Below are 27,595 nucleotides of genomic sequence, written 5' to 3' on the forward strand. Positions count from 1 at the left end.
ATTTCTAAGTATAGATTCTATGCATGCAGGAACTCATGGTACCTGGTTCTTTGCTTATAATTATTAGTTTTGTGTAAACTAGGCTCATTACAATTCACGCCATATGCATCTCTGAGAATCAACTTTCTTATATGCAAGGAAATGGCTTCCTGTTACCGTTGCTTCATGATCCCAGAATATGACACACACAAGGTTCCATATCTCATTTTTATTTTCTTGGTCTAAAATAATAACAATCCCATGCATTTTAAGAATAACAATTCTTTAATTTTTTGCAATCTTATTATTTTGAGGGTTTCATTTGTTATACTTTTTAATATTTGTTTTTTCAGAAGCAAAGCTGAAGGGAAATTTGGGTTTTCCCCCATATTATTCTACTTTCGATTTCTCTTTAAGAATACGCAGAGGACTGTGTCTAAAAAGGTGAATGCTTTGTTTGACTTTATATTTTCTATTTTTCTATTTTTACATTTACATTTCGGCTGAATAAATTTGTAGTTAAAGCAAACATTTGGATAACAATGAACTCCTGTGCAATATATATTATGAAAAGAACAAAGAAACCTCGATCTGGGAGCTCTAAAAATCTTATTGATCGCCATTGTACAGATGTTGTAAAAACTGTTAAGGTTATTTTCAGGTTAAAAGGAGGTTGTCAGAATATATGAAAAATTAATATTTGTATAAATAAACCAGTGTAAAGTTATGATTGAAATACTCAAGAATAAGCTTTATGATTCTATTTCCCAAGTATCTAAATATTAAATAAAGGTTGTTATCGCAATCAAGTTCAATCGCCGACTAAAAATATATGTAAGTCCTTGTCAGTATAAGTCTAAATTTTGACTTTGTTGTTATTTTTTAACTTTCCTAAGAGGGTGATTAATATGTGTGATTTTTAAAGATTAAGAAATGGAGTAGAAAATATTAGTTGTTTTAGTAAGACGACACTTTTTAAACCTAAACTTGATAAGATTTTTTTTTAAATAAGATTATAAATTAAAAACAAAATGTGTTTGTGAAACACTATGCGCCCGGTGCAACAAAGTTCTAAAAAAAATTCTTAGCAAATAGGTTACAGTCAAAGTCACACGAGCATTGTCCTTGGTGTTATTTGAAAGCACCTAATTAGGAGAGTACGAATACCAAATATAAAGTCTCTATCTCCTATGGTTTAAAAGTTATGGCGAAAATCCGAAAAAAAACTATTTTTGGCGTAAAGGTCACAGTCAAGATCACATTGACTTTGGTATCAGTTGAAAGTGCTTAATTAGTGGAGTATGTATACCAAATATGAAGTCTCTATCTCTTACGGTTCAAAAGTTCTGGCGAAAATTTAAAAAATACTATTTTTAGCGTAAAGGTCACAGCCAAGGTCATAAGGTCAATGACCTTGGTGTCAGTTGAAAGTGCTTAATTAGTGGAGAATGTATATGAAGTCTCTATCTCTCACGGTTCAAAAGTTATGGTGAAGGTAAAAGTTGACAACAGACAGACAAACAGACAAACAGAAAAACAGACAAACAGACAGACAGGACAAAAACAATATGCGCCCCGAATAAATTCGGGCACATAACAATCAGCTAGTTTAAAGTATTATGAACTGAACGTTTTTTTTTTTTTTTTCAGTACGTTATCAAACCCAATTGCAATAGAAATTGATACAATCAAGACCATGTAATAGAACATTTTCCTATGATGTATTATCCCCTTAGTCGCCATCTTCTAAGGCAAAGTAGTGAATCCTCTTTGAGCAACCAATTTTAAACATGTATGCAAGAAATATATGAAGGGATATTTACAGTTTTAAAATCAATAGAGACTTTCACAAACGTTTATTCATAAGAAAAATATTTATTTTTGAATCAATTATACGGATTTTAACAATTTTTTTTTTATTTTTCATTCTAATATACCCATATCATCCCCAATCAGAAGCTGTTTCGGAGTTTATTTGCAAAATTTGTTAATTTCTAAGTATAGATTCTATGCATGCAGGAACTCATGGTACCTGGTTCTTTGCTTATTGTCTGACGTCTTGGCGTCAGACAGTACTAGATTTAACCAGGGCTTATTTATGCAGTTGTTCCATTAATTTGTTTAGATAGTTCGATGGTGGAAATTTCGATACATGCATAATCTCCGAAGACGCATGTAGTTCGGCCAAGGAGGAAATGCGCTTTTAATCTTTTATTTACTTAACTGGGCACGTAGTCAAATATTTTCTCTTAGTTGCCCTGCTCCCATTATAGTAAAAAAAAACTCCAATCCAACGATTATATTTTGGACGAAAATAGTCTGCGTCTTCTTGTTTCTTATCCTACAGACTTCAGAATTCCATTCATTAATTACGTGTTAAGTAGAAAATCATTGTTACAGTACATCAGATGGTTTGAGAAACAATGTAAGCTTTCAAGAAAAGCAGGGGGAATGGTCAACATGAATAACGCTCTGCCAAGATTGTTATCACTGTTTTTACGCGCCCACTAAGTGATCGAACAAAGATGTTCCCATTAATAAAATTTACATACTTTATTTATTTTGTTTGTTGAATAAAGAAATCGGTAAGGTCATTTAACATTTAAACATTACTTTAACAATGCAAGAGCTTAAATTTATTGTTCTTGCTGTGTTATGTAAAATCATAAATGATAGTGGATTTGCCTCAGCACAGTTTAACTTCAATCTGTCACATCTATAATAACATTAACAGGTTAAAACATAAATCGATTTAATCAAGTACAGGTATGAGATGTTATACATCATTTTGTGAGATACTAAGTCAATTTATTCGGATTTTTTTTAATTCCCGAACGAAAATGTGGTAAAGGTTTATTTCTTTGAATCGTATAAAAATTATTGTTTTCGTATTTTAATGCCAAGATATCGCGTCCGGTTTTCCAAAACAATGCAGTCAATAAAAGTGTAATTGATGCAAATCATCCATATTCCGATCCCAAACGCTGGCAAGACAATTTACGGCAACAGATTCCAGGGGGGATCGTAGGTTTTCAGCTTTCTTAGTTAAAGAAAAATAAATTTGATACATTCCACCATTTATTTCAATCATTGATATTTGAAAGGCAGCTTATTTTTAATGAAGAATTAGTTTTGATATGAAAATATACCTAAAAATTTGAAAGGCAGCTTATTTTAAATGAAGAATTAGTTTACTACAATTAATTCAAATTTCTTTTATTTTACTTTTTTTAACAGCGTTTGATTTAGAGGCCCCCAAAGGGTGTATGTGCAAAGGGTTCTAGATAATAAGTATTCTACCTTTGTTTTAAACCCAGTAAAACTTGAGATCCCTCCCTCAAAACTGTTGACATTAATTGACCCGCGCACATCTTCCCTTGGGAAGAATCACAGATTAACGGTAATTCGGCTTTTATTGAATTCGATCTCCGGGAAGAATGCATAAGTTTTCTTGTCATGACTATTGTACTGGTAAAACGTTCCATAAATTTTAATGATAATGGTGTAGACCAATTGTTATATTACATTTGTATGACATGTCATCATAAAATGGTTTGAAAATGAACTAAACTTAAGTACTGTGGTTTCATCAATATTCGATGAGCACCAATTTTCGTAAATTTCGTTGTTGAGCAGATCCACGAATTCAAATGTTCACGAAATATGACATTCATTTGTATAGGCAATGCTTTTGTCCACGAAATTACGTATCCTCGAAAACGTCTGTTTTACAAAATCCATGAAAATTGATGCCAAGGAAAATTGATGAAATCACAGTAATTGAAAAAATATATATAGATTAAAAAATAATTTCTGTTGACATTATGTAGTCTGAACTTCTCAGTTGGAAATAACATTTCATTTGGTAATTTTATTTAACATGCTACATGTACAAATCCCCCTCTTCCACAGAAAAAATTGATATAAAATAAAACGTAGTACTAATGAGAAAAGAAAGATGTTGCTGCACGTAAATTGTGTTCAATAAATTCATCTTCACCGTGATTTAAAAGAAATTGAGCTGCCATGGCAATACTGTTTACAATGGTCTTTTAAAGATAGATTACTGAACGAAAGAAATTATGTACTATATATATAATTATTGATTTATTTCCGCTTTTTGAATTTAAGCAAACCACGTCAGACGAGCTTTTTAGGAAAGCTAATACTTGTAATTATTAGTTTTGTGTAAACTAGGCTCATTACAATTCACGCCATATGCATCTCTGAGAATCAACTTTCTTATATGCAAGGAAATGGCTTCCTGTTACCGTTGCTTCATGATCCCAGAATATGACACACACAAGGTTCCATATCTCATTTTTATTTTCTTGGTCTAAAATAATAACAATCCCATGCATTTTAAGAATAACAATTCTTTAATTTTTTGCAATCTTATTATTTTGAGGGTTTCATTTGTTATACTTTTTAATATTTGTTTTTTCAGAAGCAAAGCTGAAGGGAAATTTGGGTTTTCCCCCATATTATTCTACTTTCGATTTCTCTTTAAGAATACGAAGAGGACTGTGTCTAAAAAGGTGAATGCTTTGTTTGACTTTATATTTTCTATTTTTCTATTTTTACATTTACATTTCGGCTGAATAAATTTGTAGTTAAAGCAAACATTTGGATAACAATGAACTCCTGTGCAATATATATTATGAAAAGAACAAAGAAACCTCGATCTGGGAGCTCTAAAAATCTTATTGATCGCCATTGTACAGATGTTGTAAAAACTGTTAAGGTTATTTTCAGGTTAAAAGGAGGTTGTCAGAATATATGAAAAATTAATATTTGTATAAATAAACCAGTGTAAAGTTATGATTGAAATACTCAAGAATAAGCTTTATGATTCTATTTCCCAAGTATCTAAATATTAAATAAAGGTTGTTATCGCAATCAAGTTCAATCGCCGACTAAAAATATATGTAAGTCTTTGTCAGTATAAGTCTAAATTTTGACTTTGTTGTTATTTTTTAACTTTCCTAAGAGGGTGATTAATATGTGTGATTTTTAAAGATTAAGAAATGGAGTAGAAAATATTAGTTGTTTTAGTAAGACGACACTTTTTAAACCTAAACTTGATAAGATTTTTTTTTAAATAAGATTATAAATTAAAAACAAAATGTGTTTGTGAAACACTATGCGCCCGGTGCAACAAAGTTCTAAAAAAAAATTCTTAGCAAATAGGTTACAGTCAAAGTCACACGAGCATTGTCCTTGGTGTTATTTGAAAGCACCTAATTAGGAGAGTACGAATACCAAATATAAAGTCTCTATCTCCTATGGTTTAAAAGTTATGGCGAAAATCCGAAAAAAAACTATTTTTGGCGTAAAGGTCACAGTCAAGATCACATTGACTTTGGTATCAGTTGAAAGTGCTTAATTAGTGGAGTATGTATACCAAATATGAAGTCTCTATCTCTTACGGTTCAAAAGTTCTGGCGAAAATTTAAAAAATACTATTTTTAGCGTAAAGGTCACAGCCAAGGTCATAAGGTCAATGACCTTGGTGTCAGTTGAAAGTGCTTAATTAGTGGAGAATGTATATGAAGTCTCTATCTCTCACGGTTCAAAAGTTATGGTGAAGGTAAAAGTTGACAACAGACAGACAAACAGACAAACAGAAAAACAGACAAACAGACAGACAGGACAAAAACAATATGCGCCCCGAATAAATTCGGGCACATAACAATCAGCTAGTTTAAAGTATTATGAACTGAACGTTTTTTTTTTTTTTTTTTTCAGTACGTTATCAAACCCAATTGCAATAGAAATTGATACAATCAAGACCATGTAATAGAACATTTTCCTATGATGTATTATCCCCTTAGTCGCCATCTTCTAAGGCAAAGTAGTGAATCCTCTTTGAGCAACCAATTTTAAACATGTATGCAAGAAATATATGAAGGGATATTTACAGTTTTAAAATCAATAGAGACTTTCACAAACGTTTATTCATAAGAAAAATATTTATTTTTGAATCAATTATACGGATTTTAACAATTTTTTTTTTATTTTTCATTCTAATATACCCATATCATCCCCAATCAGAAGCTGTTTCGGAGTTTATTTGCAAAATTTGTTAATTTCTAAGTATAGATTCTATGCATGCAGGAACTCATGGTACCTGGTTCTTTGCTTATTGTCTGACGTCTTGGCGTCAGACAGTACTAGATTTAACCAGGGCTTATTTATGCAGTTGTTCCATTAATTTGTTTAGATAGTTCGATGGTGGAAATTTCGATACATGCATAATCTCCGAAGACGCATGTAGTTCGGCCAAGGAGGAAATGCGCTTTTAATCTTTTATTTACTTAACTGGGCACGTAGTCAAATATTTTCTCTTAGTTGCCCTGCTCCCATTATAGTAAAAAAAAACTCCAATCCAACGATTATATTTTGGACGAAAATAGTCTGCGTCTTCTTGTTTCTTATCCTACAGACTTCAGAATTCCATTCATTAATTACGTGTTAAGTAGAAAATCATTGTTACAGTACATCAGATGGTTTGAGAAACAATGTAAGCTTTCAAGAAAAGCAGGGGGAATGGTCAACATGAATAACGCTCTGCCAAGATTGTTATCACTGTTTTTACGCGCCCACTAAGTGATCGAACAAAGATGTTCCCATTAATAAAATTTACATACTTTATTTATTTTGTTTGTTGAATAAAGAAATCGGTAAGGTCATTTAACATTTAAACATTACTTTAACAATGCAAGAGCTTAAATTTATTGTTCTTACTGTGTTATGTAAAATCATAAATGATAGTGGATTTGCCTCAGCACAGTTTAACTTCAATCTGTCACATCTATAATAACATTAACAGGTTAAAACATAAATCGATTTAATCAAGTACAGGTATGAGATGTTATACATCATTTTGTGAGATACTAAGTCAATTTATTCGGATTTTTTTTTAATTCCCGAACGAAAATGTGGTAAAGGTTTATTTCTTTGAATCGTATAAAAATTATTGTTTTCGTATTTTAATGCCAAGATATCGCGTCCGGTTTTCCAAAGCAATGCAGTCAATAAAAGTGTAATTGATGCAAATCATCCATATTCCGATCCCAAACGCTGGCAAGACAATTTACGGCAACAGATTCCAGGGGGGATCGTAGGTTTTCAGCTTTCTTAGTTAAAGAAAAATAAATTTGATACATTCCACCATTTATTTCAATCATTGATATTTGAAAGGCAGCTTATTTTTAATGAAGAATTAGTTTTGATATGAAAATATACCTAAAAATTTGAAAGGCAGCTTATTTTAAATGAAGAATTAGTTTACTACAATTAATTCAAATTTCTTTTATTTTACTTTTTTTAACAGCGTTTGATTTAGAGGCCCCCAAAGGGTGTATGTGCAAAGGGTTCTAGATAATAAGTATTCTACCTTTGTTTTAAACCCAGTAAAACTTGAGATCCCTCCCTCAAAACTGTTGACATTAATTGACCCGCGCACATCTTCCCTTGGGAAGAATCACAGATTAACGGTAATTCGGCTTTTATTGAATTCGATCTCCGGGAAGAATGCATAAGTTTTCTTGTCATGACTATTGTACTGGTAAAACGTTCCATAAATTTTAATGATAATGGTGTAGACCAATTGTTATATTACATTTGTATGACATGTCATCATAAAATGGTTTGAAAATGAACTAAACTTAAGTACTGTGGTTTCATCAATATTCGATGAGCACCAATTTTCGTAAATTTCGTTGTTGAGCAGATCCACGAATTCAAATGTTCACGAAATATGACATTCATTTGTATAGGCAATGCTTTTGTCCACGAAATTACGTATCCTCGAAAACGTCTGTTTTACAAAATCCATGAAAATTGATGCCAAGGAAAATTGATGAAATCACAGTAATTGAAAAAATATATATAGATTAAAAAATAATTTCTGTTGACATTATGTAGTCTGAACTTCTCAGTTGGAAATAACATTTCATTTGGTAATTTTATTTAACATGCTACATGTACAAATCCCCCTCTTCCACAGAAAAAATTGTTATAAAATAAAACGTAGTACTAATGAGAAAAGAAAGATGTTGCTGCACGTAAATTGTGTTCAATAAATTCATCTTCACCGTGATTTAAAAGAAATTGAGCTGCCATGGCAATACTGTTTACAATGGTCTTTTAAAGATAGATTACCGAACGAAAGAAATTATGTACTATATATATAATTATTGATTTATTTCCGCTTTTTAAATTTAAGCAAACCACGTCAGACGAGCTTTTTAGGAAAGCTAATACTTGTAATTATTAGTTTTGTGTAAACTAGGCTCATTACAATTCACGCCATATGCATCTCTGAGAATCAACTTTCTTATATGCAAGGAAATAGCTTCCTGTTACCGTTGCTTCATGATCCCAGAATATGACACACACGAGGTTCCATATCTCATTTTTATTTTCTTGGTCTAAAATAATAACAATCCCATGCATTTTAAGAATAACAATTCTTTAATTTTTTGCAATCTTATTATTTTGAGGGTTTCATTTGTTATACTTTTTAATATTTGTTTTTTCAGAAGCAAAGCTGAAGGGAAATTTGGGTTTTTCCCCCATATTATTCTACTTTCGTTTTCTCTTTAAAAATACGCAGAGGACTGTGTCTAAAAAGGTGAATGCTTTGTTTGACTTTATATTTTCTATTTCTATTTTTCTATTTTTACATTTACATTTCGGCTGAATAAATTTGTAGTTAAAGCAAACATTTGGATAACAATGAACTCCTGTGCAATAAATATTATGAAAAGAACAAAGAAACCTCGATCTGGGAGCTCTAAAAATCTTATTGATCGCCATTGTACAGATGTTGTAAAAACTGTTTAGGTTATTTTCAGGTTAAAAGGAGGTTGTCAGAATATATGAAAAATTGATATTTATATAAATAAACCAGTGTAAAGTTATGATTGAAATACTCAAGAATAAGCTTTATGATTCTATTTCCCAAGTATCTAAATATTAAATAAAGGTTGTTATCGCAATCAAGTTCAATCGCCGACTAAAAATATATGTAAGTCCTTGTCAGTATAAGTCTAAATTTTGACTTTGTTGTTATTTTTTAACTTTCCTAAGAGGGTGATTAATATGTGTGATTTTTAAAGATTAAGAAATGGAGTAGAAAATATTAGTTGTTTTAGTAAGACGAAATTTTTTAAAACTAAACTTGATAAGAATTTTTTTTAAATAAGATTATAAATTAAAAACAAAATGTGTTTGTGAAACACTATGCGCCCGGTGCAACAAAGATCTAAAAAACAATTCTTAGCAAATAGGTCACTGTCAAAGTCACACGAGCATTGTCCTTGGTGTCATTTGAAAGCACCTAATTAGGGGAGTACGAATACCAAATATAAAGTCTGTATCTCCTATGGTTCAAAAGTTATGGCGAAAATCCGAAAAAAAAACTATTTTTAGCGTAAAGGTCACAGTCAAGATCACATTGACTTTGGTATCAGTTGAAATTGCTTAATTAGTGGAGTATGTATACCAAATATGAAGTCTCTATCTCTCACGGTTCAAAAGTTCTGGCGAAAGTTAAAAAATGCTATTTTTAGCGTAAAGGTCACAGCCAAGGTCATAAGGTTAATGACCTTGGTGTCAGTTGAAAGTGCTTAATTAGTGGAGAATGTATATGAAGTCTCTATCTCTCACGGTTCAAAAGTTATGGTGAAGGTAAAAGTTGACAACAGACAGACAAACAGATAAACAGAAAAACAGACAAACAGACAGACAGGACAAAAACAATATGCGCCCCGAATAAATTCGGGCACATAACAATCAGCTAGTTTAAAGTATTATGAACTGAACGTTTTTTTTCAGTACGTTATCAAACCCAATTGCAATAGAAATTGATACAATCAAGACCATGTCATAGAACATTTTCCTATGATGTATTATCCCCTTAGTCGCCATCTTCTAAGGCAAAGTAGTGAATCCTCTTTGAGCAACCAATTTTAAACATGTATGCAAGAAATATATGAAGGGATATTTACAGTTTTAAAATCAATAGAGACTTTCACAAACGTTTATTCATAAAAAAAATATTTATTTTTGAATCAATTATACGGATTTTAACAATTTCAGTTTTCTGTGATATGGAAGAAGATGGCTTTCATAAACAACATTTCTTTTATTCTTGTGAGTATATCAATTATTATATAGTATAAAAGGGTTAATTTAACTTTCTAATAAAGCTAATTCTTAAATTGAAGAACAAACTGCACAAAATTAATTTTGTGAGGTTGTATATAAGGGAAAAAACTGAAAGACAATAATTTCAGTCAAAAAATAATTTTCAAAGTATAAAGCAATTTAATGACCACTAATACAATTTCAAACTTTAATATTGTCTGATCTGGAATCAAAAGCAGCATTTATGAAAGTCAGGTATACCCAATTACGTCAGTAGTGCAACATTTGAAGTTTTGCATTGTCTAATAAAAATACCAAGTACATTATTCAATTAAATTATTGTTTTATCATGTTATATGGAATATTTAAGAAAGGATGTGGAACAAAAATGCCTTGGAAATTGATTTTGACTACACAACATTCATTAACCAGATGAATTATAATCGGGAAAATAAAATAAAATACTAAAACATGGAACTTTGCGATACAAAGACCAACCTATACATGGAAGTAGAAATGACTGTTTTTTGCCTACAACAGAGAATATAAGTTAATCCTTACCTTTAACGAATCTTTTTAAAAATTGAATCTGTTGGTTACTTATTTATTAAGTTATTTCAAACATAAATGTTGAATAAACTTTATTTTTTTTCTATATGAGAAATGAGTATAAATGTAAGTAAGGCCCCTTAATTGCCACTGCTAAATACGTCTTTTATTATCATTAAAGTGAAACCTTGTATTAAGCTATCATTTGAGTCCATTACACTTATTATGACTACTTTTTTTCAGAAAATACTAATTTTACTTATTTTAACAATTTACCTGTGTACAAAATGAAGCGGAACCCTAAACAATTAACGTATTAACGCTATAAGTTATATGTTTGCGGAAACACTTTATGCCTATTAGTCGAGAAAATAATTTTTCACATTGTCAGTTTATTTCTTCTATTATGAAATTATTAAGTAAAGTGTGTTGCAAGTACATGTATCTAATTGGGTAATAAATCTATATAATAAATTACTCGATTTTAGTAATATATACCTGTGGTTTTTTCTATGTCTATGGTATTTCTATTTTTTCATATCCATGATAAAATTCAGACTTACCCAGTTTTGCTTTAATGAACGAAACAAGATATTAACTCTTCAATGTTAATGAATTTATATTTACAGATTTCTTTGATTAAATTAATATCACTGGTTTCATCCATTCCTTTGGGAAATGGAGTCCGAGTACCATTTTGTCCAGTGGATAAGGGGTCATGGATGGCGGCTTCAAAGAGATTAAATTGTGAACAGTATAATAGGGATTATATGTATCATTGTACTATTAATCCCTATTTAAATGCTACCTTCGAGACCTGCAACATAGAAAGAGAAATTGTTGGTAGGTATTATGCAAGATGTTTTGTCAATTTGTAATATTAATTTACAAAAAAGTATTATATCAAAGAGATAATATTTTTGTTAAGTTATATTGCTTATGTTACTGTCCTTACATGTAAAATATTCTACTGGCTAAACTACACACTTAGATCAAAATGCAGAAAGTAGACAAAACATAGAAAATACAGTTGGAATTAGATTTTGAAAATGTGTCATATGACGAGTAAGCAATGATAGACAGTAGCAATGGAATTAAGAAGACAAAAAAAGCATTTTAACTCACACGAAGAAGTTTCAAAAATATATATATATATATATATATATATATATATATATATATATATATATATATATATATATATATATATATATATATATATATATATATATATATATATATATATATATATATATATATATATATATATATATATATATATATATATATATATATATATATATATATATATATATATATTGTAAATGTATTATTTTTAGCGTATACGATATTTAGCGGAAAGTGATCTTCAAACAAGTTAGCGTAGATTTGATTTAGCGCCTTTCTTGATATTCTAATTCATTTATCATTGCTTTAGACATTTAGCGATGTACTTGAATAGGCGGAAGTATCTTTCCGCCAAAAGCGCTAAAAAGAATACACCGCCAAATGTAATTCGTTTACAGTATTATTTACATAATTATGATTTACTTAGTTTCTGTACCAAGGAATTAAACACGTCGGAGAGAATACTCGAAATCGGGTATTATCCTTGAAATCGCGTATAATACCCGATAATAGGGTATCGTTGAATCCGCGAAATCGGGTATAGGAGGTGTAATCACCTAATAAAACTTAAACAATGGGATGGCGCATGTTGCCGAGTTAACTTTCATCTAGATACACATGTTTTCTAAAGGTATCACGAGCCAAGTAAGAATTTGGGCGTCAAGATTAATGCGCTCAGGACAACAAATACCCGTGGAGCTCAGTACATTATATGATCTGCACACAAAAAGGCGTTCGATTTGCTTTATATTTTTCATAATATTGAAAGTATATGCATCTTCCTAATGTTCATTCCCAACACAACAGAATTGTAAAGTATCAGAATTTGGGAATGTATAATAATTCCACATCAACACGACAAACATGAACAATTTGTAAATAAGTCAAATCATACGGAAACACATTTCACACACAATATATGATGCCATTTATAAACAAGGGATTGTCTATCGTATCTAATTATGCGTCATTAATTACTTTCACATTCACCTTGTGCATAAAATCAAATTTATTTATGAATGTATGAATAATGTAATGATAAAAATGTCTAAAAGTTCGGCTAAAAAAACCTTTTTCTCTTTTTTTTGGAAAATCTTTTTTTTATCATTCATACATATTTGCAGAATATATGTCTTCAACATCTTAGCAGAGACAATGATAATTTCATGAATACAGCTTATGAGAGATCATAATTGTTGATTGTTTAATTTCGCTAAGCCATCAATATTTTACCAGTTCTTGGCGACTTCAAAAGGGGGGGGGGGGCTAAAGGCTTCTTAAACACTTCTGACAAAACAACCTCGACTGTATTCTGCATGTGTCCAAGAGACCTCTCTTTGAATGTCACGGTCGGTTAAAATCGGTTATATATTTTTAATTTTATGGAACATTTATTCATCAAATAAAAATCATATAGGTAAACAAAAAGCAACCTGTTATTTTCTAACACAATATGATACTACAAGTAACTAGAATTCATGTTTATTTTTTAACACATTTTTTCATTATAGATGAGTATTAGGAAAAGTTATTGCCATGAGTAATAAGTATCATAGATAAAATAACTAAAAGAAAACTGTGACATATTGTCTATAACCAATCAGATAGTGCGTTGTATAGCATATTATAATGAGGTATGAGATAACGATATAAAAAAAATATAGAAGGTGAAGAGGTAAAATTTACCCTGTCTATCAAATAGTATAATAAAGAAAGGAAGTGGCTACAATTAATTTTTATGAAATTTTAATGTCAAATGAGGAATTACATTCCCAAAAAGTAAGACAAGAGTTTCCAAGGCGCAATTGAACACTCCATTATTTCAGTTTGTTCATTAACATGTTCATAAATGTAATAATTATAAGAAATGTGAAAATTTGACTATGTAATTCATATTTCAATATGACTGTACCTCGATCTACAAGTATATTGAGAAATTCAATGTATTATAAGCTCATGAAAAGATGTACACATTTGACTTTTATTTATACCCCCCCCCCCCCAGAAAAAAAACCCCAAGAAAATCCTGTTCACATAACTTCTTGCTCTCGATTTTCACACATATGCATAAAATAAAGGTAAAATATCATATGTATCGATTAAAATACAACCAAAAAAAATTACGGTGTCTTTGAATAAAAAATTTCCATGCTAAAATGACATAAAAAAGATACTTACCTTCAATTAGCTATTTTCAACCTGTTTTCCCGTGGGTATTTATTTGATATTATTTATTTTCTTCTTTATAATAACGTTGGTATTCTATTATGGCAGAGATATACAATTATGACTCGCATATATTGTACTCTCTAACTGTTAGGAATAATTTATATTTCATGTGAAAGGGACGCCATACATTTTTCAGTAAAAATACATTACACGGCGTTAGTCGTTTAATTTCTTTAAAGTTTCAAATTTTGTAAATAGTGCACAAATTAGAAAATTAAGTATATGGAATACTTAAATGGGAAATAAAGACAAACGAAGTGTATGTGAAACCGGGTGGAAATAACCAACAAACACAATCCATCTGGTTTATAATACGTGGGTTTATTTTGATGGTGTAATTTTGCCCATAAAGATGTATGGTAAAGATGACATAGATGACCCTGTAATATGTATTAAAATTATGAATACAAGAACAATAACTCTGCATGCAAATTTTCACAAGCAAAGCAGTTATGATATAAAATAAAACCAAAATTTCCAATATTAACTATTATCCTTTTATACAACAATACTTTTCATAAACTCATTATAAATAAGCTTAGAATATTCATAGTTTCTGATGAACACAAACTAAAGAAATTTAAAATAACTGATAACTTCATGCAAAACTCTCAAATTACATGAATCGAACAAATAAAGAAAAATGAGTTTAAATTCTTTTAAAAATACCTTGTAATTCTTCAATATTTAAAAATAACGCTGAATTCATTTTTATACCAGCAAACAGTTAACCTTACCTCCCATGAGGTGCAAAGGTCAGCTAAATACAAAACTCAGCTGTCTAGCAGTCAAAATAATATGTTGTGTTCTAAATGTAAAAGAAATGATACGTTGTTCAATGTAAGGAATTATTTATAAAAATGAATACTTTAGGAATTTATTTACTTCAAAACTTTATGACTTAAAAGCACTCATTATCTCCATTCTAATTTTTAGGAAATTATTAAGAAATAAAATAAACTCTATTCAATGCTGTTATATTTACATAACTTATTTACAGCTTTCATACGAATCTCACAAAAGACTTTCACTCCCTCATACTCAGCCTAACATTCAAACATTCACACAAAGTAGATAAAGTAGGGAAAATAGAGAAATGTGAAGACCTAAACTAAACACTAACCTGGTAATGGAATAAACTCAGTCCACACTTATTTTAAACCTGAGAATATCAAGTACTGATCAAGGAAAACTTCTAAAATGTATCAGAACATACACACCCATTTGAACGCTTGGGCATGAAAAACAAGAATAGAATTCCCTCCTAAAATCACCTGACCAATCCAGAATGACCACTTTCTAACCAGATCTATAAATAGCTACAAATCTACAGGTAAACCCAAAAGAAAGATAACTAAATACTTTACCTGTAAGACTTCATAAATAATAAAATTTAAAAAAAACACATACTTTAATTCATAGTTTGAATGAAATAAATCTTTATTTAAATATTTCAATTTAAACTCTGAAAATAATAATTAAATCATCGAAAATTCCTGAAAAATAAATTTATTAAAAACATATAAAATTTCACTCTATTACATATGTATTTGTTTTTAGAAATTATATTGAAAAATTATAACGCCATTGTGTCCTCTTTGTTACACCAGCAGTGTTTGTCGTGTGATTTTAAACTTATATGACAACCGTATAAATTAGGTTTAATAAAAATAAATCCCCAAGATACTGATGTACAAGTAACAGTAACTGGCATAATGCGCCGTTGCCTTATTCTTTAGTTTTTATAGAAAGTTGCACTGAATACCCGATTTCGCGGATTCAACGATACCCTAATATCGGGTATTATACGCGATTTCACGGATAATACCCGATTTTGAGTATTCTCTCCGACCTGTTAAAGGTAAGCAATGCCTTTCCTTTATTGCAATAGATGTTTTTGCCTCACGCATGTTGCTGATGTTTCGGTGTAACACTCCTTCAATAAATAATATACAAATATTTTCACTAATAGTACTTTTATGTATTTTTAAAAAATTGAAATTTAGAATTGTGTGAAAAAAAAATGAGAAAATACATCAAATATATATAAAAATATCTCGAATTAATAACTACTATTACAAATAGGTTACAAATGTACTGAATATAATCAGAGAGGTCAAATAATTCAAGAAAGTGTCTTGAAATGTCAATACCATGAACAAGCTTGCCCAGAACGTTATTATTCAACAGAAGCATACAAGTGTAAGTAGACTGTTTAAAATATTTACTCAATTGTCATTAAAAAAAAAATGAGTAGTTATTTAGAATTAACAAAACCCAGTCAGTCTTAAATTGATCCACACTGGCGTTTTTATAAATAATATGCACCTTTGTTATTTTATTTAACTGCTCATATTGAAGCTTTACTTTACATTTGAATCAATATGGATGCATTATAAAATGAAAATTTATATTTCAATAAGAAGCTAAAGTACAGATGCTATCTCTTATTTATTAGTTAAATTATCCGAGTTGTAAAATAAATTTGATACAAATTTATCTTTGCGAAAACACAAGCGTTTTGGCTAAAGGAACTATTATATTTTTTGTTTTCCTTTTGTTCAGATCAAGGCTGCTACATTGAGGTTTACAGAAAAATGAAAATCTGCCCAGAAGAAACTTCATTCTCATCCGATATTCCTTCTGATATAAGTTCCATTGTGTCGACAACGTTAGAAAATTGCATATCAGAAGAAAAAGAGTATGTTTCGGCCATATTTGTATCAATTAATTAAATCATATCTTTTTGACTTTCTGATCATAAGAAAAAGTTTTCACTTAAGCATATACTGACCGAACAGGTAATGTCAAGTATGATTGTTAACATTATATAAAGATTCATATCATGAAACATACAGTGTATATTTTTACAATTGTGGCATTTTATTTTTCAGAAACAGTATGTGTGTACAAACCATTCTTTGTATTGCATTTTTCATAATATTTGGGCTTGAAAACATTTGTTTATGTGTGTGGATCTTCAGAAGACGATTTGCGTGTAAAGATATTTCGAAAGCAAGCATAGGTGAGACAACGAAATTTACATTCATTTACAGTTAATATTTTCTCTTCACAATGTACTACACGTGAAAAAATGATAGACTGTATACTACAATTTTGGACAATCAGCTTGCATTTAGTCATCATCTCTTTCGAGCTGTTGAATTCAAAATTTTGACTTCATTAGTAAACAGAACGTATTCATTTATTTAACATAATTATTAGGTTTTGAGTATTAAAAACTTAATCTTAATAATGAAGACAATGTGGTTTTTTTAAATACCGATGCCCCCGTATGACAGATTATTCATTGTAAGGGGGGGGGGGGGTTGAAGTTTTTAAATACAAGTCAAACTGCAAGGTTACGAGGTCCTTTTGTTTTCAAAGAAAGGTCTTGTCACAAGTAATACACCTGTGATACATGAAAGCCCTAGTGCTACACATAACTGTTCAAAATCAAAAGTGTAAGTTTTTTTTATTAAATTAGTTAGACTCTCAGGTCAATGTCAATAGGTCAAAAATAGTCATACCCATTTAAAGGAACAGTCATATAATGAAGACACTTGTGAAGTATGAAAGCCCAAGAACCAGTTGTTTAAAAGTTCAGGCTAACCAAACTTTTTCGTTTGAAACTTTGTGAAATCTTTTCTTTGAACGATTTTGTTTATTTGTATCATCAACGTTTTTTCAATAGCTTTCTGGTTTCAGAAAGTGTTCATAATACAATGTACATGTAGATCATCATCTGACATATCGATTCAGTTATGAGACAAAAACTAAATATGCAAGTGATAATTATAAATGTTAATTGCTATAATATGAGTGAACTTTAAAAGCTATACGATTTGGGTCCCTGTGTTTTGCGCAAAATAAAATCCCGAAGTTCATTTACTTTATGTTTTATAGGTATTAAACCAGGGATGGGGTAATTGAAAAAAGTAATTGTAATTGACTGTAATTAATTACATTTTTTGAAGTAAATGGATGTAATTTGTAATTGAACTTTTTTTCAATTACTTGCAATTGTAATTTAATTTATTACACTGAAAAAATACCATGTAATTTCAATTACTTTTTCAATTACATTCAATTAATTCATATACTACACATGCATGATAAATTGTCAACACGACCTCCCCATTATACTGTCTTTTATTTTATTGCAAAACATATCCTCGGTCCTTCAATTATACAGAAGACAGTTTATTTTATAATTATAATGTAGTTTCTTTCTAATCATTATATAAAATTAGGATTGTTTTGTTTTATGTTTATTTAAATTTTGCACCACCATTCTTTAATAGATCTATTCAGCTATGAAACACATACAATTTATTATATTTCAATCTCTGTTGTTTGATCAACATAGAATAAGAATGTGTGTGTCAAGAAAAAAAAAAGAAAAGGAAAGTGTGTGTCATTAATGAAGTTCTCTCTTGTTGGTATGAAGAGATAATTGCCCTCCACAGCTTAAATTGCAATCAAAACAAATCAACCACTCTAAAGACATATTCATTCCATGATTATGATTACAAAGCCAATGCATGGGGACAATTATTTCAATTAAAAATGCTCCGCTAGTTTGAGAAAAGAAAAACTTTCAATTTGATAATTGTTTTAACATCTAAACAGAATTTTATGAATTTTGTATCTGAAAAAGATATGTTTTGTAAAAGTATTATATAAAGTAAAAATGCAATTTAGAATCTCGGCCATTACGGTTGCCTTTAAAAGAAATATTCAATTTGAGGGGATATAGTTGAGACTTATTTAACTCTATTATGAAAAACCCTGTTAATCAAACATCATAACCCATGCAATTTGTGTACATGTGCATGTAGGTTTTGTGTGGAGGCAATTACATCAAACTGATCTTGAATAGTTCTTTACTGTTTTGTAAATAAAAGTTACGATTTAAACCACAAAGATACACAATGCCTTCTAGCATATTATTTTTTGTATTTGTTTGTGCAGAGGCTGCGCTTATATACAAATGAATGATCCCTGTTCTGTATATTCATATGATTAAATTTTAAAAAAATCAAAAAATTGAAAATGTTATTTGTAATTCAATTAATTACTTTTGTAAAGTAATTGTAATTTAATTAATTACACGTCTTTGAAAGCCTGTAATTTAATTGTAATTTAATTGAAGAAAAAGTCAAAGTAATTATGAATTAATTAATTAATTACTTTTTAAAGTAATTGACCCCATCCCTGTATAAAACAATGTCCGAAGAGCAGGTTTACTTGGAAATAATGCCAAGCGACAATAACTTTTGAGACGGGGACCTAGTTTTGTCACATTTTTTGTTATTTATATGCATACCAGTTTCATAACTACATTGTTTACATCGAGCGACCCGTCGAAAGGAGGAGAAGACGGGTAGAAGATCCCCCAGTCCAAATCTTTATCTTTACAATACATAGGTGTCGGTAACAAAAGGGGGAGGGGAGCAATAAACCCCAAAAGGGTAAGCTGCGTTTTCAATGCTTATAAGATGTATATATCTTTCCAAAATTGGGGGTTAAGCCCCCCTCCCCTGGCCCTTCACCCGCTATCGATGTCTATGCTACACCCAAAACATGTATATACGAGGAGTGATCAAAAAGTTCGGGAACTAATTGAATATCTTCCATAAAAGAAACAATATTTGGTTTCAATGTTGATTATATTTTAAATTAATCCTCCTCGATTTTAATGCACATTAACCACCGCTCTGCCCATGCGTGAATCACGTGATATTGGCGGTCACGTGACCCCCTCCGTAGCGTTCTGTCACAAAAGTTGGAAGATTTTTCTGAGTTTTATATTTCTTTCCATGTGAGTTAATTTTTGTGACAAGAACAGTTCATTTGTCAGAAATGGTCATATCTCGGCAACAGAATGGGTGGATAAGAATATCCTTTCCAAAAAATAAGCATGGCAACCATTAAAACACAAATATTCTGTCTCGGGAGAGACCTTTATTCAAGGTGGATAGAGAATGGGTGCCTCCTTTTTATCATATCTAATATGTTTAAAATCTAAAATAAACGATATCTTAGGTATTTGATAATTATATCATTGTACAAATATTCAACTATTTTTCAAAGTGTTTATTGGAGGTCTTTGATAGTAAATTGCTTAATTTAAAATACATATCTTTTCAAACTTGCTTTCACTGGGCAAGATGACAAGTATCATTTTTAACCATCTGCCTTCTTTCACTAAAACGATCAATCCAGTCATTAATTGAATTTATAGGAACTCATTTATCTCAATAAACTGTGCACAAATTATTATGTGATACTGCAGAGGGATTTCTAAGATATACTATAAATTGTACAGTCGTTTGTTAAACGAGTTCGACTGAGACAACCATTTTCCGTCACAATTGACCTACATAGTGAGGTCATTTTCACATTGTGACGTCACATCAAGGAGAAAAACTTTATTCAGCATATGCTATTTACAGACCTTGTGTATTGCTATGTGTGAACAGAATTTCATTTTAATCTGAATTGTGGTTTTGTAAATATAGAGATAGTTCGCGAACTTTTTGATCATCCCTCGTATGTATTTACATACATGTAACTGGCACGTGTATTGCGTTGAAAACTTTTAATATCAAATGAGTTAACTTTGAAACGGATGAAAACTAGAAATTTTTAAGTACAGTAAAACGTATGAGAGAGACAGAATTTTCATAGTTTTGAATAATCAAATTGCCCCCATTTTTTTTTTAAAAAGATAAATGCTAAGTTGTTTTAAGTTGTTCACTGTTAGCGCCCCCTTTACATCTACTTATTATAGACTAGAATTTAAAAAAAAAAGAAACGAAATAATGATATTAAGGTAAGTCACTCGTCAAATTTGTTAAATCAAGGATTTTTTGGGAAGTATATTATGTACTCATATAGTATGACTCAAAATCGCAGAGAAAATAGGGGGTCAGTGTGCATCTTACTGATCTATGGGTACAATTAAGTTGACCTTTTTGCACTTAAATTTTAACTCTTTGATTTATTACTTTATCTCTAATTTTATTTTATCAGATGTTACTACGTTAATAAATTTAATCTTATTTTACATAAAATAGTTTGAATAATATTTATCATTGAACAAATCTTGCAAATTAAAGCGCGTTTATTATTGTGTGACCTTTTTGCACTAAAAAATAACATATTTGGAGTATTAAAAAACTAAATATGCAATAAAATATTTTCTTATATCAAGCTTTTTAGGAGTTAAGTGCTGATCAGTCACAAGAATCGAGTAGTTTAAAATAATGAAAGAAAAAGTTAGGGTCAGTGATGTTAATTTTCAAACATTCGTCAAAATATGTGATTTTCAGGCAAAAAATGGTGTAAATTTCATCTTGACTTTTTTAAGATATCGTCATTTCTTGGCAAAGTTTGTTGAGGGAAGGTGTAAAACGTGTTCTAAAAATATAAATTAAGACCTATATTAAATATTCCTGCAATATCATAACGGAAAATATTCTCCGAGTAAAAGTATGTGAGGCTAAAGTTTCAAGACATTAAATTTAATAAATGTGCAGATTTGCAGAAATTCTGCTGAATATCCTTCCACCACAAGAAACAGTCCCTTATAAATCTTGCTTCTTTGTAGATTTTTAAGCAGTTTTTTCGATGAATGTAAAAAATTTACATTGTTGAATATAAACATTTTATAAAAATTGAATTTTAATAAATATTTTTTAAGTAAGAGGTTCTGTGTGAACTTTTCTAAAAAGCTGACGAGTGACTTACCTTAAACAATCGTCACTCAATTTTTCTCAAGATCCTTTTCCTTTTATTTTATCAAAACCTCAAATATTTAAAACTTCAACACCTCAGGTCCTGACGTGACTTTATCATAAAAAAGTTACCCAGTCAGGGTCAGTTATTTCTCATACCGATTATTTGTAAGGATATTATTTTTTCTCAAAGTGCGTTAATATGGTCGATGTTTCTTTCAAAGTGCGTTAGCTTGATCCCCCATTTAACGCACTTTGAAAAAAATAATATCCTTACAAATAATCGGTATGAGAAATAACTGACCCTGACTGGGTAACTTTTTTATGATAAAGTCACTGCTATTTAAATATTTTGTAAGTAGAATCAAGGTACTACATATTTACATGTACTAGAGGGATAGGCAATTCCAATTAGTCTCGCGAAGTCTCGTAAGTTGCAAAATTTTGAAAGTCAATTCAAATTAAATGTGTTCTTCTATTTTGTTCAATAATTGTGATCAAAAGCTTCATTTATCTATCAGAAAACTATTCAAGATTTGTTTAACCTCTATTTATACTCCTTATCTTAGTAGCTATTCCGCTGATTTAAAAATATTTTTGACTTTCTGATCCACGTCCTTTGATTTTAACCTAACTTTTCAAAAACTGAACTTTAGCCATAACTTTTGAACTTGAATTGAATCAACACGATATCATAAAAAAATTAATGCACCTTTATCTATTGTGGCATATTTCTGCCCCCTTTATGCGAGATAAATTATGTTAGCATGCAACATAATTATGTAGACATGCAACATAATTATGTCAACATGCAAGTTATTTATGTTGACATGCAAGTAACCAATCTTTTAAGAAAATATAAATTAGATATGGGCAAATTTACTTACTAACGCCTGTATCTGACATAAAAGATGCAACATAAATAATTATGTAGACATGCGACTTATGTATGTCAACATACAAGATAATTATGTCAACATGCGACTTATTTATGTCAACATGCAAGATAATTATGTTAACATGAAAAATATGTAAGATGATTTGCAGCTAGTTATCTTGCATGTTGACATTAATATCTTGTATTTAAAAATATAACTCGCATGTTGATATAACTAAGTCGAATGTTGACATAAAAAGTAGCATGTCATCATAATTATCTTGCATGTGAACATAAATATCTTGCATGTTGACATAATTATTTCGCATGATGACATAATTATCTTGCTTGTTGACATAAATTAGTTGCATGTTGACATAATTATCTTGCATGTTCATTGTTGACATAAATAAGTCGCATGTTTACCTAATTATGTTGCATCGTGCATCTAAAATATCAGCTACATGCGTTTGTAAGTAAATTTGTCTATATTTAGTTTATATTTTCTTATAAGATTGGTAACTTGCATGTCAACATAATTAACTAGCATGTTGACATTAATATGTTGCATGTCTGCATAATCATGTTCCCCAAACGAAGTTGGGGAACATATTGTTTTTACTCTGTTTCTTATTATTATTATTATCATTATTTTTCTTCTTCCTGGGAAAATCTTTTCCGCGAGTGATCTTGTAAACTACACGTCCGACTAAGGTGAAACCTTTTTAGGGTCAGTAGGCATGTTATGTAGATTTCCGGAACAAAGGTCATTTTGCGCGCACGTGCTTGCAAGAGCGCGCACGTGCAACACGTGAAATGACCAAAATAATAGATATAGCCGTAACTTTTCTATTTTTTGATTATATGCTTTGATACTCATAATATAAGTCTATATTAGTAGTATAGACGTGAAGACATGGTCAAAATAGCAAGGTCTCAGGCGCATGCACGTGCGCTTCGCTCTGATTGGCTGAAACTAAAGTCTCAATATCTTTCTTGTTTTACGTCATAATCCTTTAAAATTATAAATTTAGTCACACACTATGAAGATCTACAGCATGATATATAATAATTTTCATGAAAGCACGTACATGCGCGTATGCTGGCAAGAGCGCGCACGTGCAACATTTGAAAATATCAATATAATGGACGAAGCCGTAACTTTTCTATTTCTTGATGGATTTTTTTGAAACTCACAATGCATGAGTATATTAGTATTATGGACAAGATGACAAGGTCAAAATTTCAAGATCTTACGTGCATGCACGTGCGCTTTGCTCTGATTGGCTGAAACTAAAGTCTCAATATCTTTCTTGTTTTACGTCAAAATCCTTTGAAATTTTGAACTTATACCCCATTCATATGACATGATTTGCATACCTCAGTATATTTTACACATAAGTAAATTTACTCACATGTGCAATTTTCGTCGTATGAACTGATTTACTTATATGCAAATTTTGCACAGTTGAGTAAATATACACCTGGTCAGGACTAGGTGCAAATTAACTTTTGCATACACTTTGTAGCAAATTATTAGTTCATGTGTGTAAATTTTGTCGTATGAACACGCAGCATATTTACTTAGGTATGTATTTTGTTTTGTTTATTGCATAAATCTCCATTTTTTCCCATTGTGTATGAATTGTCGTGTAAAATATCACTTGGTAAACATGGTGGCTAGAGGGCAAAACTCTAAACAAGGAGCCAAATGTTACTAGTATCTCCTCCGAGATAAATTTTCAAATTTCAATAACAATGGCATCTTGCACCCTTTCTGGCAAACCTATGTTTATGTCTCTAAAGACAGCTGTTGTCGCAAACAAGTGCCATGTAGGATCAATAAGTAGTGTCCTTATTATACAAGTTGTCTCCTTTGGAATGCTCCGGAGTTATGATAGGAACATGCACTCCATCAATCGCTCGGCCCCCATTACCGTTTAGATCTTGATGACTTTCTTCTACCTTTCTCCGTTTTTAATTCAGGCAAGCTTCTCACATGATAAGTTAATGTTACAGGAATTTCAATAAACTGGTTTAAAGTAATCATTCGTAATAACCTCCTTGGCATCTGATCCCAACATGAATGTGCAGGGGTTTTTGTTAATTTCCTATTCGCATATTTGTATTGTTCAAAGATTTTTGAGATCGATCACTTATTTTTCTTCATCCTTTTCATTCTCCCCGAAAATACATAATTACATGACTGACGTTTTTAATACTAATTGTTATTCAATTGTATATACATGTACACTGAATTGACGACCGGTTTTCTCATTATTTCCCGATCATGATAAGGAGCACACGGCAGGTGTGACCGGTCGGCAGGGGATGCTCACTACTCCATGCCACCTGATCCCACATCTGAATTTTGGAGGTCCCTGTTTACTCTATTTTGTACTGTTTTATGGACTTTGATATTGAATACTATTCCTTATCTCCATATCCTTCAAGTATCATATTCAAGTGGATATTTTATAATGGCCTCACACACTTGATGTACTGTAGATTTCCCAACACCAAAAAGATTCCAATCCTCCCATTTCTGCTGAAGACGTCAATCAGTAGATGGCAACATCACTTTCTTCTTTACACCCATAGACCTTCTACAGTCTTTAGGACCGAGACCAAAACATTTTCCAACACTAAACAAAAATGTTAATAAATTTTCCTTCTTTGTTTGTTAATTCTTATACCTTTCTTTGTCTTTAAGATCATTAACTTCCTTTTGTTCTTACCAATAAATTAGTGGATCGGATTTCCACCCTAGTCTTTAAGGTAGTCCGATTCTCAGGTTTATAAAATTAGCATTTAATTAATCAAAAATACTCATAAAAGTATCTCTGAATCCACAAAGTTATGTAAATTTATCCACAGTATTTCTTTAAAGTTAAAGATTAAAGTTAATCATATTATAAGGGGAAAATTATCAAATCTCCAACATTTTTGCAGAAAAAGCGAATTGGAATATCGGCAATGCATTTTCTAATTGCAAATTGATCAACAAATATATTTTAGATTAAAAAACGATATGTATCCAGGCATTCAGAGAAATTGTCATGATTTTTATACTTATTTAGTATTTTTCGGCTTCCATTTCCGTCATGTATTCTATAAGTGTGTAAAATGCTTTTGCTATCATTGCAAGACACCACAAATCACTTCTTATTTCATATCATTCTAAATAAGCATTGGTATCTAAGGCTGGTTTAAAGAAAATCTTATGTCTCTAAAACTGTATTAATTTTTTCCCTTTTATAGGGTACAAATGTCAACTTGTATAAGACCTTTTCCAAGACTTCTAAAATACTTAAATCTTATAAAGATAATTAAAATGAAAATTGTTGCATAAAAAAAATTCATTTTCAAGCTTCATTTGATGCATTTCAAATTAAATATCAATTTTTGGAGTTATCCTTCCTGGCTGAGGATCGGATATCCTTAAGGAACATTCAAAAGTTAGTCTTTTACCCAAACAGTAAGGAAATACACTTTTCTATAAAATTCACAATTTTGAATCTGTCCATCTCCTTATTTTATATGAAAATATGAGGATTTACTAACAGTACATAAATCTCGTCTGAACGCATAGCAAATTAACTTTTACTTACGTGTGTAGATTTACTTACATGTAAATTTGCACACATAAGCAAATTTTCGTCGTATGAATGGGGTATTAGTCACACATTATGAAGATCTATAGCAAGATATATAAGAATTATTATGAAAGCACGTAAATCCACATGTGCTGCAATCTGATTGGCTGAAACTTTACATGCCTATATCTTTCTTGTTTCTCAACAAAACAGGATGAAGTTTAGGATATGAATAGGTATTATGGATTCCTACATGATACTGCTATCAAACTTGAATGCAAGCACGGGCTTACATGCACTTGCGCACACGCAATGCGGAAAATGAACAATATGTTTGAAAAACGGTAAAATTTATGTTTTTATGATTTTTTATTGATTTCTGGAATATAAAGATACGGTAATGGTTTAGACAACATGCCATGATCACCTTGCATGTGCATGCACGTGCGTTTGTGTGCAATGCGTTAAATGACTAAAAGTTGATATCATTATAGCTTTTAAAATTCTTTTATGAAATCCTGCGATACAAAGCATATTTTAAAAAGTTTTAAAGGAAATTTGCACAAAAAGGGAGTTGGGGAGCGTTTGGGGAACATCTGTAACGGTCCCCGTTACAATTAGAACTAGTTATGTTCCATGTTAACATAATTTATCTAGAATGTAGGGGACAGAAATATGCCAACATATTGATCTTAAAGCTTAAATCAAATATTGCTTTTTTTTTAGAATGCAAAGATGTTTCTCTGAAAATATTCTCGGTTGTTGAAAAGGAAAATAAATCTGACAAAATCACGCATACGCTTATAAAGGAGCAACAACCACTGGTTGATGAACCTGATTCAACTGTAAGCAGTAACTACATGAAACAAAATTTTGTAATTCCTGAAAAACTAGCCGTGATTGCTCGCAACCTTGAGTCAGATATCGACGTAATTAATTTGACACTGAAAGAAAATGACTATAATGAAGATATCTTAAAGAAATATGTTTTTATGATGAAAGAAAAACTCCAGATGTTACAAGGGGAAAATGGCTTATTTTATGACAGTAATAAGAAATTAGGTGAAATAGTGTCCTCATCAAGGTCTGTTTAGTACATGTATATAAACTTGTAGAGTAGTGTTGTGATTTTAAGTATTATTAATACATTAATATGAAAAATAAAAATCCACATAATGTAATTGTTGTATTTTTTTGTTACATTGGAGAAAATATATGTTATTTATTTCTTGTTTGCATTTCCTTGTATGATAAAGTTGTTTATTTTAGTAAAGCTTCTGAAGATAGAATGAAAGGCCTAAAGCCTTACTCAAGTTTTTTTGTTTTTCTTCTTTATCTGA

General features: G+C 30.5%; 1 protein-coding gene across 1 annotated transcript; it reads left to right on the plus strand.

The window, feature by feature from the left end:
* The first annotated feature begins 336 nt into the window (after positions 1-336).
* Positions 337-27,360, plus strand: LOC134254964 (uncharacterized). The gene is made up of 7 exons (XM_062737499.1): positions 337-423; positions 10,087-10,140; positions 11,313-11,526; positions 16,126-16,242; positions 16,606-16,741; positions 16,935-17,065; positions 26,982-27,360. The coding sequence occupies exons 2-7, from the start codon at positions 10,108-10,110 to the stop codon at positions 27,347-27,349; spliced, it is 999 nt and encodes a 332-aa protein (XP_062593483.1). The 5' UTR covers positions 337-423; positions 10,087-10,107; the 3' UTR covers positions 27,350-27,360.
* The last annotated feature ends 235 nt before the right edge of the window (positions 27,361-27,595 follow it).

The sequence above is a fragment of the Saccostrea cucullata genome, unplaced genomic scaffold, assembly GCF_032062105.1.
Source record: "Saccostrea cucullata isolate Sc308-1 unplaced genomic scaffold, CSIRO_AGI_Scuc_v1 ctg1599, whole genome shotgun sequence".
In the NCBI taxonomy this organism is placed as follows: Eukaryota; Metazoa; Mollusca; class Bivalvia; order Ostreida; family Ostreidae; genus Saccostrea; species Saccostrea cuccullata.

What these genes read in the sequence shown, in the direction of transcription:
- LOC134254964 (XM_062737499.1), top strand. Translation starts at nt 10,108, where the DNA reads ATGGCTTTCATAAACAACATTTCTTTTATTCTT. An exon ending in ACAACATTTCTTTTATTCTT is followed by an intron (nt 10,141 to 11,312) that starts GTGAGTATATCA and finishes TTATATTTACAG; the next exon opens with ATTTCTTTGATTAAATTAAT. An exon ending in TTCAACAGAAGCATACAAGT is followed by an intron (nt 16,243 to 16,605) that starts GTAAGTAGACTG and finishes CCTTTTGTTCAG; the next exon opens with ATCAAGGCTGCTACATTGAG.